General features: G+C 36.2%; 1 protein-coding gene across 2 annotated transcripts in view; it reads right to left on the reverse strand.

Annotated features, from left to right (window-relative positions):
* Positions 1–13,711, reverse strand: part of CACNA1D (calcium voltage-gated channel subunit alpha1 D) — a 164,386-nt gene that overhangs the window by 88,363 nt on the left and 62,312 nt on the right. For both annotated transcript variants that reach the window (XM_051627843.1, XM_051627844.1), the window contains exon 8: positions 8,648–8,751. In XM_051627843.1, the coding sequence (XP_051483803.1) occupies positions 8,648–8,751 (104 nt within the window). The remainder of the gene's footprint in view (positions 1–8,647; positions 8,752–13,711) is intronic.

Genomic DNA, 13,711 nt, shown 5'->3' on the forward strand with positions numbered 1-13,711 from the left:
GGGTAGAAAGAAAAAGCTTTTGGCTGTGTAGGAAGCATAGGTACTGACCTGGTTAGACTAATGGCCTGAACTGGCCACCCTGTCATCAACCCAGTACTCAAGTCCAGAAGCCTGTGAAGCTGACAGGCTTAGAAAATGCCACATTAATTTTGGTAAGTGGACTTAAGCTTCATAAATATTTGGTTTTACAAATGCCTGTGCTAAGAGTAACTTCAAACTTATCTGGTTTGATAAAATGACCTGGATCTGCCATTTAAGAGTGTATTTTTTTGGAGGGGGTTGTTCATTGACTAAACTGACAAAAATTTCATTTAAAGGGTTGTTGTGACTATTCTAGCATTCATCAAGGTTTCTCAACTAAAATATTATTTAAATCAGCCTCCATCCAGGTTGCAAACTGGTAAGACCTGAGGAGCTATTCTGATTTGACAACAGCAAGTGAAATGAAAGTCAGGCTTATTGCCTGTAAAATTTCAGTTTAAAAATAAAACAAATTAAAGTAGTTTTGATAGAAATATAGGACTGAAGTAACATTTTTGTCCTCATTCAACTAGGAAAAGCCAGAGTTACTACTGTCACAATATCATAAAGGATAATATGCTTCAAAATTAAGACTCCAGGCCAGCAGAGCTAGAAAGAGATTTTTGCAAATCTCTGCTTCTGAAGAATCTTACAAACCAGGCCTGCATAACTTGTGTAACAACACCTTCTATAATTAATTGCCTCTTTGCCTTCAAAAATATCTTTTCTTCAAAACAGTCTATTGCTACCCTAGATGGAAGCAATTCAGTTTTTCATTTCACCACTAAAGCAAATATATCAGACAACCGAGCCCCAGCCAGCCTAATTTTGACCTAGTTAAATGACTAAAAACTGTAGCATATGAAGATACCCTGTAAAGTGAGAAAAGCTTAAAAATTGCAGCCATAGTGTAAATAATTCTGTCAATTGCATCTGCAGCAGAAAGGAGACATCACTTGTAAAATAAAGCATTATGCAGAGACTCACCTACATAATCTAACTTATTTTGAGTGGTAAGTAGGCTACTATATAAAATGCAAGTTTTATTTTTATTGCCCAAAATTCCTGGTCTCCTTGTAGAAAGATTATCTCTGTTTGTTTGGGCACAACCCCATCATCACCAATGGTAGTTGAGGCAGAAGTATATAAAAATGGAAGTTTTGAGTTCATGTTTCAATAATCTGGGGCAATTGCTTTTGTGGCAAGTTTTTCTTTCTTCAACAGAGTGAAGTAATTCCTGCTAGTACTTATCAGCTGGGAATGGCTTGATGCAACAGGGTGGAGGTGGCAGCAGGGGGTACCTACTGGGACTCAAGTACAGCTCTTTGGTTCTCACATCTTAATTTGAGGTAGGGCCATATTAACCAAAAATCCTAAGACAAGAATTTGCTTAAATGTGAGTATCTGGTACACTCTTCCTTCTCTCTGTAATTCGTGGACACATCAACTAAGAAGACAAGGAGATACTTATGCTGCCCTCCTGTAAGCTGAAAGTTCTTCCATGGTAAAGGCTGACACTTTTCATAAGGGGGCTTGTGCAGCAACATGGGTGTTGCTGTGCCTTCTGTGGATCACTAGGCATGGATAATAGGAAATAAACAGTTGCCTCTGATGTCTAAGCATAAACCAGGATACTAACTCTGTTGGCTGCATTACTGCCCTTTTGTGTCCCTGCAAATGTAGTGAGCAAGAGAATTCATCTCCTGCTGTGTGCAACTTACTGCACACAGGCTCTGATACATGGAAAGTGTTATGTTAATGCTATATGTAGAACTGTCACCCAGACATCCCAGACTCATTTATTCACAGAGAACAGTCACATAACAACAAAAATGTACTCATTGGAGTACAGTGTTGGCCACCAGACTCACAGGAGAGGTTTCACACAGTGGTAACCATACCAACCACCAAGTTAGCAGAACCAAATCAGAGAACTCAAACTGTTTAAACTGTTACAGATAAGCACAGACAACAGCTCACAGCTGGGTACAATGTGCAACAGATTTAGAGATGTATAAGAGGTTAAATAATCACATCTTTAATTGCTGGAGATATATATACGTTACCCTTTCTTTTAGAAATAATAAAAGCTCATGGGCTGAACACTGTAAAATCATTGCTGCAGCACAAAAAAAAACCCAAAACAGTAGGAATTCCCCTTGAGCAAGGAGCATTGGGTTCTTGATGGGGAAATGCAAACTGGTATTACTTACCCATAGTTATTTCTATATGGTTTGTCAGCAACTGACAAAATGTGTATTCAATGACTCCAGCACAACCTCTGTGTAGCAGAGGGCCTGTGCAGCATTATTGTGCCAGAGTGCACATGAAGGCAATGGGAGAAGCTGTCAAACAGCAAGACAGTGCACAATTTGACAGAGCAAAAAAACTGAGATGTGATCTTTGTTTTTATAATTTCATATTAAGATGTGCTCATTCTGTCCTGAGTAGAGACCCGTTTGGCTCAGGACACACTGGATTTCTTAGAGGAAGAACTGGCAATACTGGGGGTAGGACCATACCCCTGAGTGTACTGACCCCACCACTGTGATGTGCACTGTCAACACAGTTTTTGAAACTGATGTGGTTTGCTACCTGCCAGGTGCTCCTCAGTAAGCTCATCTCACAAGACTAATCCCTAAGAAACTTTGGTGTGTTAAGGTCAAACAGGATTGAAATAAAACCAGTTTCCTTCAGGCTCTTATTCAAGAGTACTGAACTACTGCCATTGGTTTTGTTAACTCTGTCTAAAGTTGGTTAGAGTTATTGCTGTATACAGCTGAAAGTAGTTGCTGCTTACTTATTATATTCAATTAGTTAATGAAGGATATTTCCTTGTTTTGTACCTATTTTTAAGTTTTTCACTAGCCGCACAGCAATCAGAAGAATATGCTTTAGCTCAAAACCTGCTGAGATCTAGTGCCAAAGTATCTCATTTTTCTTTGTTTTTTAAAGTATAGTCTGCATATCTATGTGAAAGAGTTAAAGAGTTACTTTTTCTTTTTTTCTTATATTAAGCCTTCCCTCTGCTATGAAAAGGAACACTGTCAAAACCAGTTCATTTCCCTTTTGCTGAAAGCCTACGGACGACAGTTCACTGCCATTTTCTATTTGGTGCATCATTATTCAAATGTCTCTTTCTATGATTTTTTCTATATATACTGTAGACAACAGTTCTTAGGTGAATAAACTTATCTGTGCCAACATATTTTATAACATTAATGGACAGATACTGCTGTAAGATTAGCATGGATGAGTACATACCCTTTGCTTTTAGAATCATTATGTATATACATTGCAAAAAATACTGTGGGAAAGAAATGGAAAAAATTAACACTCTCTTAGTAACCTGCAACACTTGCACGTAGGAGGATGTATGTAAGGACATGTCAAATCTTTGGTGTCCTGTAGCAAGGCAATAAATTCAAATTGGAAATGTATTTAAATGCATTTCAAAGGTTTTATTTGTTCCCATGACTACCCAGAGAAATACTAATGCCTTGAGCAGAAAATGCTGTCAGCAGAAACCATCCCCTAATGACAAGGACTATCCTGAGGAATAGATTATTATGCATCATTAAAAGCCATGCCTCTTTAAATAACTTATGAAGTTTTGTAATTTATTATTTTCTCTGTTCATAGTGAAACAGTTTAATGCATGCTGAACTACTGGCATGTGTATTTTAGCTTTCAACATACATCAAAAGGTACTTTGAGGTGGATGAGCATCTCTCAACTCCATTATTTTTTTTTTAAGGTTTAGCTTTATTTGTAAAAATTTCTAATAACCATAACTTTATAATTTATAACTTAACTTCATGATTTCTTACTTAACTTTCTAATTTCAGCTCCCTGTCTCTTACTCCAATAATCATGATATGCTCTGGTCTTTTATCTTAGAATATTTAAAGGAGGCCTGTCCTCAGCTCCCAGTTTCTGTACTTAGTATTTCATGACTTTGGCGAATACAGGTCCAGTTTATTCCTGTTGAATACACTGTGTGTAACCAAAGTTACTTGTAAAAGCAAGGTCCTGAAGCAGTCAACCACCCTTCACAGAGCTAGAATTGCTGGGCAGCTTCTCAGTGGCAATTTCTGTGCCATTCCACCAAGTGTGAAGTTGTCCCAAAGATGCATTGTCTAGTCCTTGCATCATAACCAGAGGAATTTACACTAACTAAAGAAGGGTGGTTTGGTGTTTCTGACAGACTGAGCCCACTCCCTGCTGCTGGGTCAAAAGACATAATAATAGAAATAGATTTTGACCATGTCATGATAACCCTGCAATTTCCAGGAGCTAAAACAATTATTTGAAGCCATGCACAGCATTAAATTTGTAATGTGAATGAGCAAAATGCAGATCAGCCCAAGATAATGAAAATGCAAAGATATTTGCATATATCTATGGCAGCTTTCCAGAGCTGCAAACATTTTGCTCTATATTTCCAAATACTGAAATAATTCAAATATATAGTCTTATTATGAAAGATCAGCTGACAGTTCCAGGCTTCTGGCTAAATTCCTAAGAAATTCACTGCGCTGATAGAAATAACCAACAGGCATGTTTTGAACCTCACTTCCAAATAAATTTCCTGATACATTTCTGGAGCTGGATCTAGAGCAATTTTTTTGTAATATGTTTAAGAAGGAGCTGTTTGCCAAGTCTCAGGCCAGAGCTACATCCTTCTTTGGAGCCCTCTATTGAAGCGGGACCAAGAGACATCACTAGAGCCCTTTCTCAAAGCCACATCTATAGTTGCCTCTAGAGCCATTTCTACACCACTTTCCAGAAACAGACCGTAGGCCAATTTTAGAACCCCTTCCCAAAGTGGGACTAAGTTCAGAGCTGGATCTATGTCCAATTGCCAAGCCACTTACTGGAGACAGATTTAGATCATGTTCTGGAGCCCTTTCCTATAGCCACTTGTGGAGCTTTTTGTAGAGACCTTCACTAGAGCTGCTCTAGAGGGTTTGATCCACAATCCCTTTTCTAGAGCTGAATCTAGAGCCCATTTCTGGACAGTGTATCTAGAGTTGGGTCTAAAACCATTTGTACAGGTCATTGCTGGAGCTGGAATAACTTCTGGTCTCTTTTTTAAAGCTGGTGCAATAATTTGAGATGGAAATGGAGGCTGAGCTGGATCTGGACCCATTTCTAAAACCTGACCTGGATTATTTTTATAGAATGGCTTTTCTTGTAAAGTCCTGCAAGCTGAAATAGCTTTTCAATTGAGAATTCCCTCTGAGAATGTGAACATCACTAGTGCCTAAAACAGAGTAAAAAATAGACTATTTCAAAGGAGCTGAATTACCTCAAGCCTATGAATTCTCTTCATCCTTGTTATTCAAGTGAATATTTAGAAAAAATAACTCCACAGTCAGCTTCCATGCAGAATTTAAAATATTTACCACAGGCAGATTCCACACACACATTATTTGTAGTAATTTACACATCTGCTATTAAAAATATGAACTCTTTTTTTTTTTAGAATGTCACTTTTAGTTGGCCAAACCAGCACAAATCACCAGGAAATACTCACCCTCAGAAACAGCTAGACATAAAACAAAAGATCTCCCAAATCATCATTCTCATTCATTTGTAAAGTATCTGAATACATCAAACATGCAGTGCACAAGAGGCATTACAGAAATACAAAGGGGCAGATGGTCACAGAGTAACAAAGGAGTGCAAAGAGAATGAATGAATATTTTAAAACTGCAAACAGATCAAAACAGCAGACAGATTTCAATTTACAAAGCATAACTGGATGCTACAGGAAGTAGCACTTTTATCCAGGGAAGGTGTGTGTATTAGGCATTCAGATTCCAATTCCAAAATCTGTATGCAAAGCCATGCTTTTCAATTAACTTAGTGTAATTTTTGCATTCTTCAAGTTTGATTTGTTTAGTATAATTTAACTTTATTTGTAAGCTTATCATAAACCAAGTTTCATGCTATGGTTTGAAGAGCATAAAACATAAAACTATTAACTCTAAATAAAAACCAAAGAATTCATGTGTTATGCACTTAATACCTGGCTTAGAATCAAAAAGATTAGCTTTCTGCTAAGGAATACAAATACATAGGATTTTACTAATACATCATTTATAACCATAAAATTTAGACAGGTACGTTTAAACAGAAAAAATGTGAAAAATATTATATGTAAATGGAATTTAATGATAAAAATAAATCAGTGTAAAGATAAAAATAAATCCATGCTGCCCTTGTCAGGATTTCAAACAAGTATGCCAGGACACATTCTTCACTTATGTACCAAACATTCGTTTGGTACAACAGGTGTCTTTTAGGAATGCTCTCTTCCTTTCTTCTCCCACTCTCAATGTCAATCATTGGTGATATTTATATATCATGTCTCAGTTTACTAGCATAATATTCTTCAGCATAGAAAATAAAAACCTGGAGTGTTAGAAAGGCTCTTTGACGTATTTTGGGCAAAGATGGATTAAAAAAACTCATCAAGCACCCTGAGCACTCAAATGACACTGCAGTTAGGTGACACTACGGCAGAAAATAAATTTAGGAATGGATGAATTTATTAATTTAAGGAGAGTTCATATCACACTCAACACTAACATTTCTGTTGGCTGGAAATCAAAGGCAAGCCAGCACAGGTTCTGAGGAGCGTTAGAGCTCTATGGATCAAGCAACGCTTAGTAATCACTAATGATTCCTTGTCTGCAGAATGGAACCCCAGGCCAAGGGGTCACCTCTTCCCCTGTGTTGTAACAGCAGCTAAAGGAACAACTCCATGTTCCAATGTATACATAACAATGTTTCAAACTTTATTAAGTGCTTCATATGTATTAAATCACATGTAAAGCTTAGTTGTGAGGGTTTCTCTAGATTTTCAAGGCTTCAACAGAAGAAAGGAACACGTGCAACAAAACAGCAAATTTGGCATTATTTTCCCACAACTTACTTTAAAAACAAAAATTCTGAAACCAATGACAATTCAAGTCATGCCAGAAAAAGGGGAATATCAACTGTTACCACAGGACAGCTTCACACAATGGGAAGAAAAATAATTCCTGCTTATGACCTTCTTAAGGGCCAAGGAAAGGAACTGTGAAAACCTAATCTTCAGTCATGCAGCAATGTTAGGTAACAGTATCAAAAGAAGAAATAAATTACATCCCAACTACCTTAATTTATCTGTCCTTCTCTGTCTTTCTTTCCCCAGTGTGGCTGTAACATGAAAGCTAGTCCCTTAGTTTTGCAACAATTTGCACATTTGTCCCTCAAAAAAAAAGCAAATAGGACTGTATTAGGCTTGCAGGGTAGGTGTTGGAAGGAAGAGATTAAATCTAAAACTCTAAGTCTTTTTAGCACTATCTCCTTGCTTTTAAACATCTACTTTCTACAGTGATTCTGACAGCAAGGTAAAACTACACTGTCCCTTGTTTCCAGCGTTCAACAGTAGTCTGTCACAGATAGATGACTTAAGGTTTTAAAAAACACATTGTAAAACCATTCATCAATAAAAACATCCTTGTAACATAGTTACCAACACCTGGAAATTTTGTTTGATTGCCTGATTTCCAGGAATATAATTATGCATTAGAATTTATTTCAAATCTAATTTAAAACGTGGCAAAGCCGTCAATAGGGCTGTGCACATCACCAGCAGCCTGATGACACCGTCAGCACTGGTGTCTGGCTCCTTTCTATGCTACAGAAATTTTTCTGTTGGCTTAAAAAGATGGCACAGCTTGCCTAAGGCTGCCCAAACAAAGCTAAAACACACAATTATAATAATATTTTTGGTATTCAGTTGCTAGCTGGATCTTTTATTTATCAGAAAATATCTTTACTATTAACAGGAGTTTCCCGAGCTCAAGTGTGTCAGAAACCAGGAAATGGCAGAGTTGTATTCTTAGTAAGGGAGATTTGCAAGAAGAAAACCTTGCAAGAAGAAAACCTTGCAAACTGTTGCTATAAACTACAGTTTTACGGCTGACACCAAGTTCTTGGCTGGAATCAGGAGTTACACAATCCAACAAAAAGCTGTGACAACATCTCTATGACAAGTATATTAAATTGATACTTGATTATTGATAAAGATATCAGCTTTCTGGTGCAGGTTGTCACAGCAATACACAGCTCTACAATGCAGGAAGCACTAAAAACTTTGTGTCGAGGTAGTCTAGTCATACTCTTTCTGTAAGACAGATCTTGAAGCACCCATTACAAACATATTGTGAGTGGTAAACATTATTAACACTTCAATTACTTTACGTATATTTGAACAAAAGCAAAAGTAGGACTTTCAAAAAAGGACACTTGTCTGTAACTATAGAGGAGAATATTTGCACAGGTGCATCACCGATCTCTGTGTGCAAAATAGTGTTTCTCCCTGATGGAATATTATAGAATAATAAGATCATTGCCTCATTTAATGAATATTTTTGGCAAGCATGGTGAACGTGATGTCAGACAGATACAGGCAATAGAATCACACAGTTCAGTCAAAAGAGCAAGCACTGGTAGGATGACATAAGAATCTCAAGTGCATGCAAAAAAGCCATTGCTCAGAAGCTTGAGTAAATGCAGAGGCCATCTTACAAGTAGCAGTAGCAAACACAATGTTAACTCAACTGCTTACCCACTAAGTACACCAAGAACCAGGTTAAGTACGAAAAATGAGCCAAGGATGATAAGACTAACAAAATAGATCCATGGCCATTCACATCCTATTGCATCATTTACCTGTAAAATGTAAGGAAATAAGTTATGATTCAGTCACTCATTAAACAGCAGAGTCCTTTTTGCAGCTGCCAGATCACATAGGTTTTAACACTGAAAGTTTGTTTTGTTCAGGTCTTTAAAAAAAATTTAAAAAATATTTAATTTCTTTACTTACCCAATGTTGTAGATGTGATGCCTTAGGAGATTAATTAAAATAGTATTTAAATAAATACCAGATAATAATTAGTAATTTTTATAATTGTGCCACAAATATTCAGCATGAAAAATATATATTGGTATGTTGAAAATCTGATTTTGATATATTTTATATGATAGCTAATGAAAATTTTCTATTCTAGAGAATAAAGAAATAGAGATTTATTAAAAGATGTCACCACAACTGAAGTCTCACCTGTATAAGAAAACCTGTGTGTTCATGGCAACTGAATTCAGGACTCTGCCTTCATGATGAAAAAGGTGTATGCTTACCCGCTCAATACACCAAGAACAAGATTTAGTACGAAAAATGACCCAAAGATGACGAGACTGACAAAATACACCCATGGCAATTCAAATCCCATAGCATCATTCATCTGCAAGAAATAAGATGATCTTATAGAGTAGATCACTATAGTAATAAAGAGTCAGAGAAAAAGAGAATGTCATCATTCAGGTGATTTAGCACTCTATGCATTCCTTCAGTATTCCAAGGGCAGCACAAGAAAGAAGACACTTGTCATATTCACTTTGCATCTCTAATACATACTGCAAAACAACACACTGAGTGAATGTAGCATTTAGACCAAAAAAGTTATCAAACATAAATGGAGCACTGCAACACTTGTTCTTCAACACGTAGAATACGAACTATGTTTCAGATCTCAAATTAAAATGCTGATGAAATATATTGAATTGTCAGATTTTTAGTCCATGTGCATCTTAGCTACATGAATGGTCCTTTAAGAAAAGAGAAAGTAATACCTATTTCAATAGCACAAGCAATATTTTATTTCTAACATTGAATTTGAAATACTTTTTTCCTGAAATACAGTCAGAAGCAGTCAGACCTTTTTTTTTTTTAAATGAGAATGAATTTGTGTAAACACATGAACATAATTTTAGGAAAACTAAAAACTGAAATAAAATTTTAGAAACAGAGAAAACATGGAAATATTCTGGAAACACTTCTGAACAAACATTGTATCAAGAGCAAGGTTACATGAAGTTTTAAAGTTTTTACTGTTGTGTGTTTTTTAAGGAAGGTTGAAGTAACTGATTTTTAAATACACTCTTTGCAGATTCACACAAGCTTTTCTATAAAGACCATTTCCACTGTATATTCTTAGTGAGCTCATTATACCTATCAGAAGACAGACTTAAGAAACATACTCATGGAAACCTAAAAAGGCCTATCCAGAAAAAAACAACCAGTTGGATTTTAAGCCCACTTTTTTAGGCCAATCTGTCTAGGACTAATGGCCTGTGATGTAAAAGCTGGAAACTGCAGCTAAATAGTGCTAGACGAAATGCTTTGGTTTAGGCAAATGCTGAATTAATTCAAAAGCATTCCTAACTCAGGAACCCTTAATCTAGTGGCACACATTGGTTCTAATTGAAGATTAAATTCCTAAAAGGAACAGAATGAAACACATCTACTCCAGACTTTTGCCATGTAATTCTAGAGACAAACTCTATTCAAGTAAAGCACTGTAGTATCTATTAATGAAGTAATATTTCTGATTGCATTAACGCCAGAGATCAAAGTACAAAAAGCAGTCATCTCCTTTCAGAAAACTTTCCTGCCCATTCCACGTGTGCCAAGTGGCATTTTCCATAACTTTCAAATTAATGACAGATTAAAAGAGTCAATTTGCCTTCTGATTAAAAATTGATGCAATGTGTAGTTAAAATGTGAGGAAAATCTCCAGCCTCAGAAACAAGGCATTCTCAGTTAAAAGGATTGATGCTGACTTCTCACCTAAGGTGCATAATAAAAAGTTATGAAAATAAGTTCCAGATGCAATGGAATTTGCAACTAAGAAATGTAAACAATAAAACCCTTTGAATTATGCTAAACTAACACTAGGGAAATCTAGAAGATATCACATCTCATACACTCATCAAAAATTCTTGCAAGACTCCCACCCTCTGTGGCTCAGACATGTATTGTACCAAAAGGGGTGTAATATTTAATGGCTCTCAATTGACTTGTCCTGTCTCCTTTTGAGTCTTAAGCTTTTAACGTCCATAACACCCCCAAGTACCATCCTCCTTGCCCTTCTATACCTTCTTCCAGATCTAGTCTTACCATTTGGATTTAAATTCTAATTAGCTTTCCCATCATGCCAGCCAGAGGACAGATGAGATGCTGGATGGCATGAAGGACACGTTCATTTTCATATCACTCAATTCTGTTTCACCATAACAGTAGATGTCTTGTACTCAGATAAGTGTTTCAAAATGCTTATTTTCCACAGATGCCACTTTTAGTTACACTCTGGCATTTTCACTCCTTTCAAACAGATGTTAAATTAGATTTGTATATATAAACAGCTTTGAAAAGAATTTTGAACTGAGCTCTAAAATTCTGCCTATCCCTTTCATGAGTGATGCAGTAACCAACAGTCCAAAAGTCCTTGTAAAAGAGCTCATTCTTTGATGCTACCAGATCTGGAGACAGGTTACTCTATGCAAGTTAAATTGGCGGAGAATAATTGATTTTTCACTGTATATTTGGCTCTTTATATTTAAATGTATATGTTTGCAAGTATATGTCTGCAAAGCCTTGAAGAATTATCCTAAGCTGATAAGACAAACTTGGTACAGTCTGAATCAGCCTCATCTGGCATTTGGAGTGAAATATCTTGTTAGCTCTGCTGTAGTTGGAGTCAACTGTCACTACAATGCAGAGCAGATGATTAGAGACCAAGACTCTGAAGTGAAAAAGGGAGAAAGCCAAATTTACAGCAGACATAGCCATATAAAACAGCAGATAAATCATTAAAATATTATTTACCTCTATCTGTGGTAGTCGTAAGCAAAAACCTCATATGCAATTGCATGCAAATCAGTGTCTTATTTTCTGTAGATCTCATCATATTTTACTGAAAATTGTTGCAAGCTCTTGGTATGTATCAACTAATCTAGGCCCTAACTGGGGATAATGATAAAGCAATGCAGTAATGCCTCTAATTCTGCATTTGTACTATTACAGATCTCATATGCTGATGCATGAACCGATTTTGAACTATTTTCCATGATGTTTCAAGCTTGCTTAATTTAAGTTTTAGTTTCCTTAGCTTTCAATTTTACCTTCCACTTCTTATAACATTCCAATAGACACACAATTGGTGTGTTTATAGTAAACTATAATCAACCTAATCATCTTAAGAATTACTAAGATTGACAAACTCAGTCTCTCAAGAGGTGTAAAAATCCTTCAGAAATGAATAGTTGGTTTTTTTAATGGGAATAATCCTGTATTCTTCAAAGCACACAATGTGGGTTCACAAAAGCTCAGATCACAGGCAATTTATTCTACTCATTTCAGAGTGTAACAGACAGCTTTTCAAAGCCTTCTAGCTTCAAAGGTTGTATTCCGGGATATTCCCGGCTGAAGTGGAGTTAACTTAAAGCTGACTTAAAACAGGCTGTGCTTGAAGCAGAGCAGCCTCCAGGCTGGTTTGTAAAAGCATGTAATTTTACTTTCAATCTTATCTGGGTTCTGGGGTTGAAGCACAGATTTCTCTGACATTCTCCTGGTTGGCCAGACTCAGCTTTGTTGTGCTGCCAACACAGACACAGCCAAGAGACCCACTGGTGGGATGGGAACTCAGAGACCACTGCTTTGTTTCAGCTCAGCAACAAATGGAAAATCAGAGCTCAGGCAGTAAGGGCTAAAGAGAAATATACCCTTTGGAGAAGTAAAAAATTGGAACAGTACCTAGAGAACCTTGTAATTACTTGATAACCTCCAAATTTGGCCCACCTTCTGTATGTGAACCATGCTATAAAGTTGCATGTAAGACATGTAAGTGACCTCTCAAGTTACACCTCGACTTGTAAGACACTGCTTCAGTTTTATTAATTTGCTTTGGTGTATCTAAACAGACCTCAATTTCTACCTTGTTATCTTTATCCATTGTTAGCTAATAAAGTATTTAATTTAGGTAGTCACATAAATATGTATTGTTGAAAAGCTGATTGTTTAATTTTTTTCCTAATATTAATTAGAAATAAGTATAGATGCAGGTCTTTTTTATTCCCGCTTAGGTGGAAAATAAAGCATCTGATGCTATTTTAGCCAATTACTGTGGGTGGCATTTCGTTAATCAACTTCCTAACTGGAGTGGGCAATCAAAGAACTGTTCCAAGAAATGGCTACATGTCAAATGTGACTACTAAGAAATTATTCTCTCTTTTTCAGGTAGCCATCCTAGGCTGAATCTGCAGAGCAGATGGATGCTACCAGAACAAAATGCAGAGCTCTGTCCTCTACAAAAAAGTAACTCAGAGAAGGTTTTCTATTGGATTGTGGGAGGACTCCACCAGGTGTAACAAAATCCATATTCCAGGTATAAGGAAATGGAAGCATTTGATCCCTTCATGAACTGCAGTATATCGATTTAGAATTAACAGTTTGTTAGTGCTTCTACCTATTTATCTATATTGCCCAAACTAATTACATGTAAGAAATTTATAAAACCTATGTACTGATTTGCTTTGTTAAAGCTAAGAGCTCAAGAAACTGTTGAAATTAATTAACTAATGTGATGAATAGCGTGCTTATTTTTAAATATTTAGCTACAATGTATTAAAATTAACATAGTATCCACTTTGGTAACATGTACTAAATACTTTTCATATCTCCTATGCCACCTATACACATACCTTACAAAATTATATCATAATTGCATTTATTTAGTATTTCTTAAAGGCTGGATACAAAAAAAAAATGCAAGCAAAATAGCACATACGATTT

This window comes from Apus apus, chromosome 9 (genome assembly GCF_020740795.1).
Source record: "Apus apus isolate bApuApu2 chromosome 9, bApuApu2.pri.cur, whole genome shotgun sequence".
Classification (NCBI taxonomy): domain Eukaryota; kingdom Metazoa; phylum Chordata; class Aves; order Apodiformes; family Apodidae; genus Apus; species Apus apus.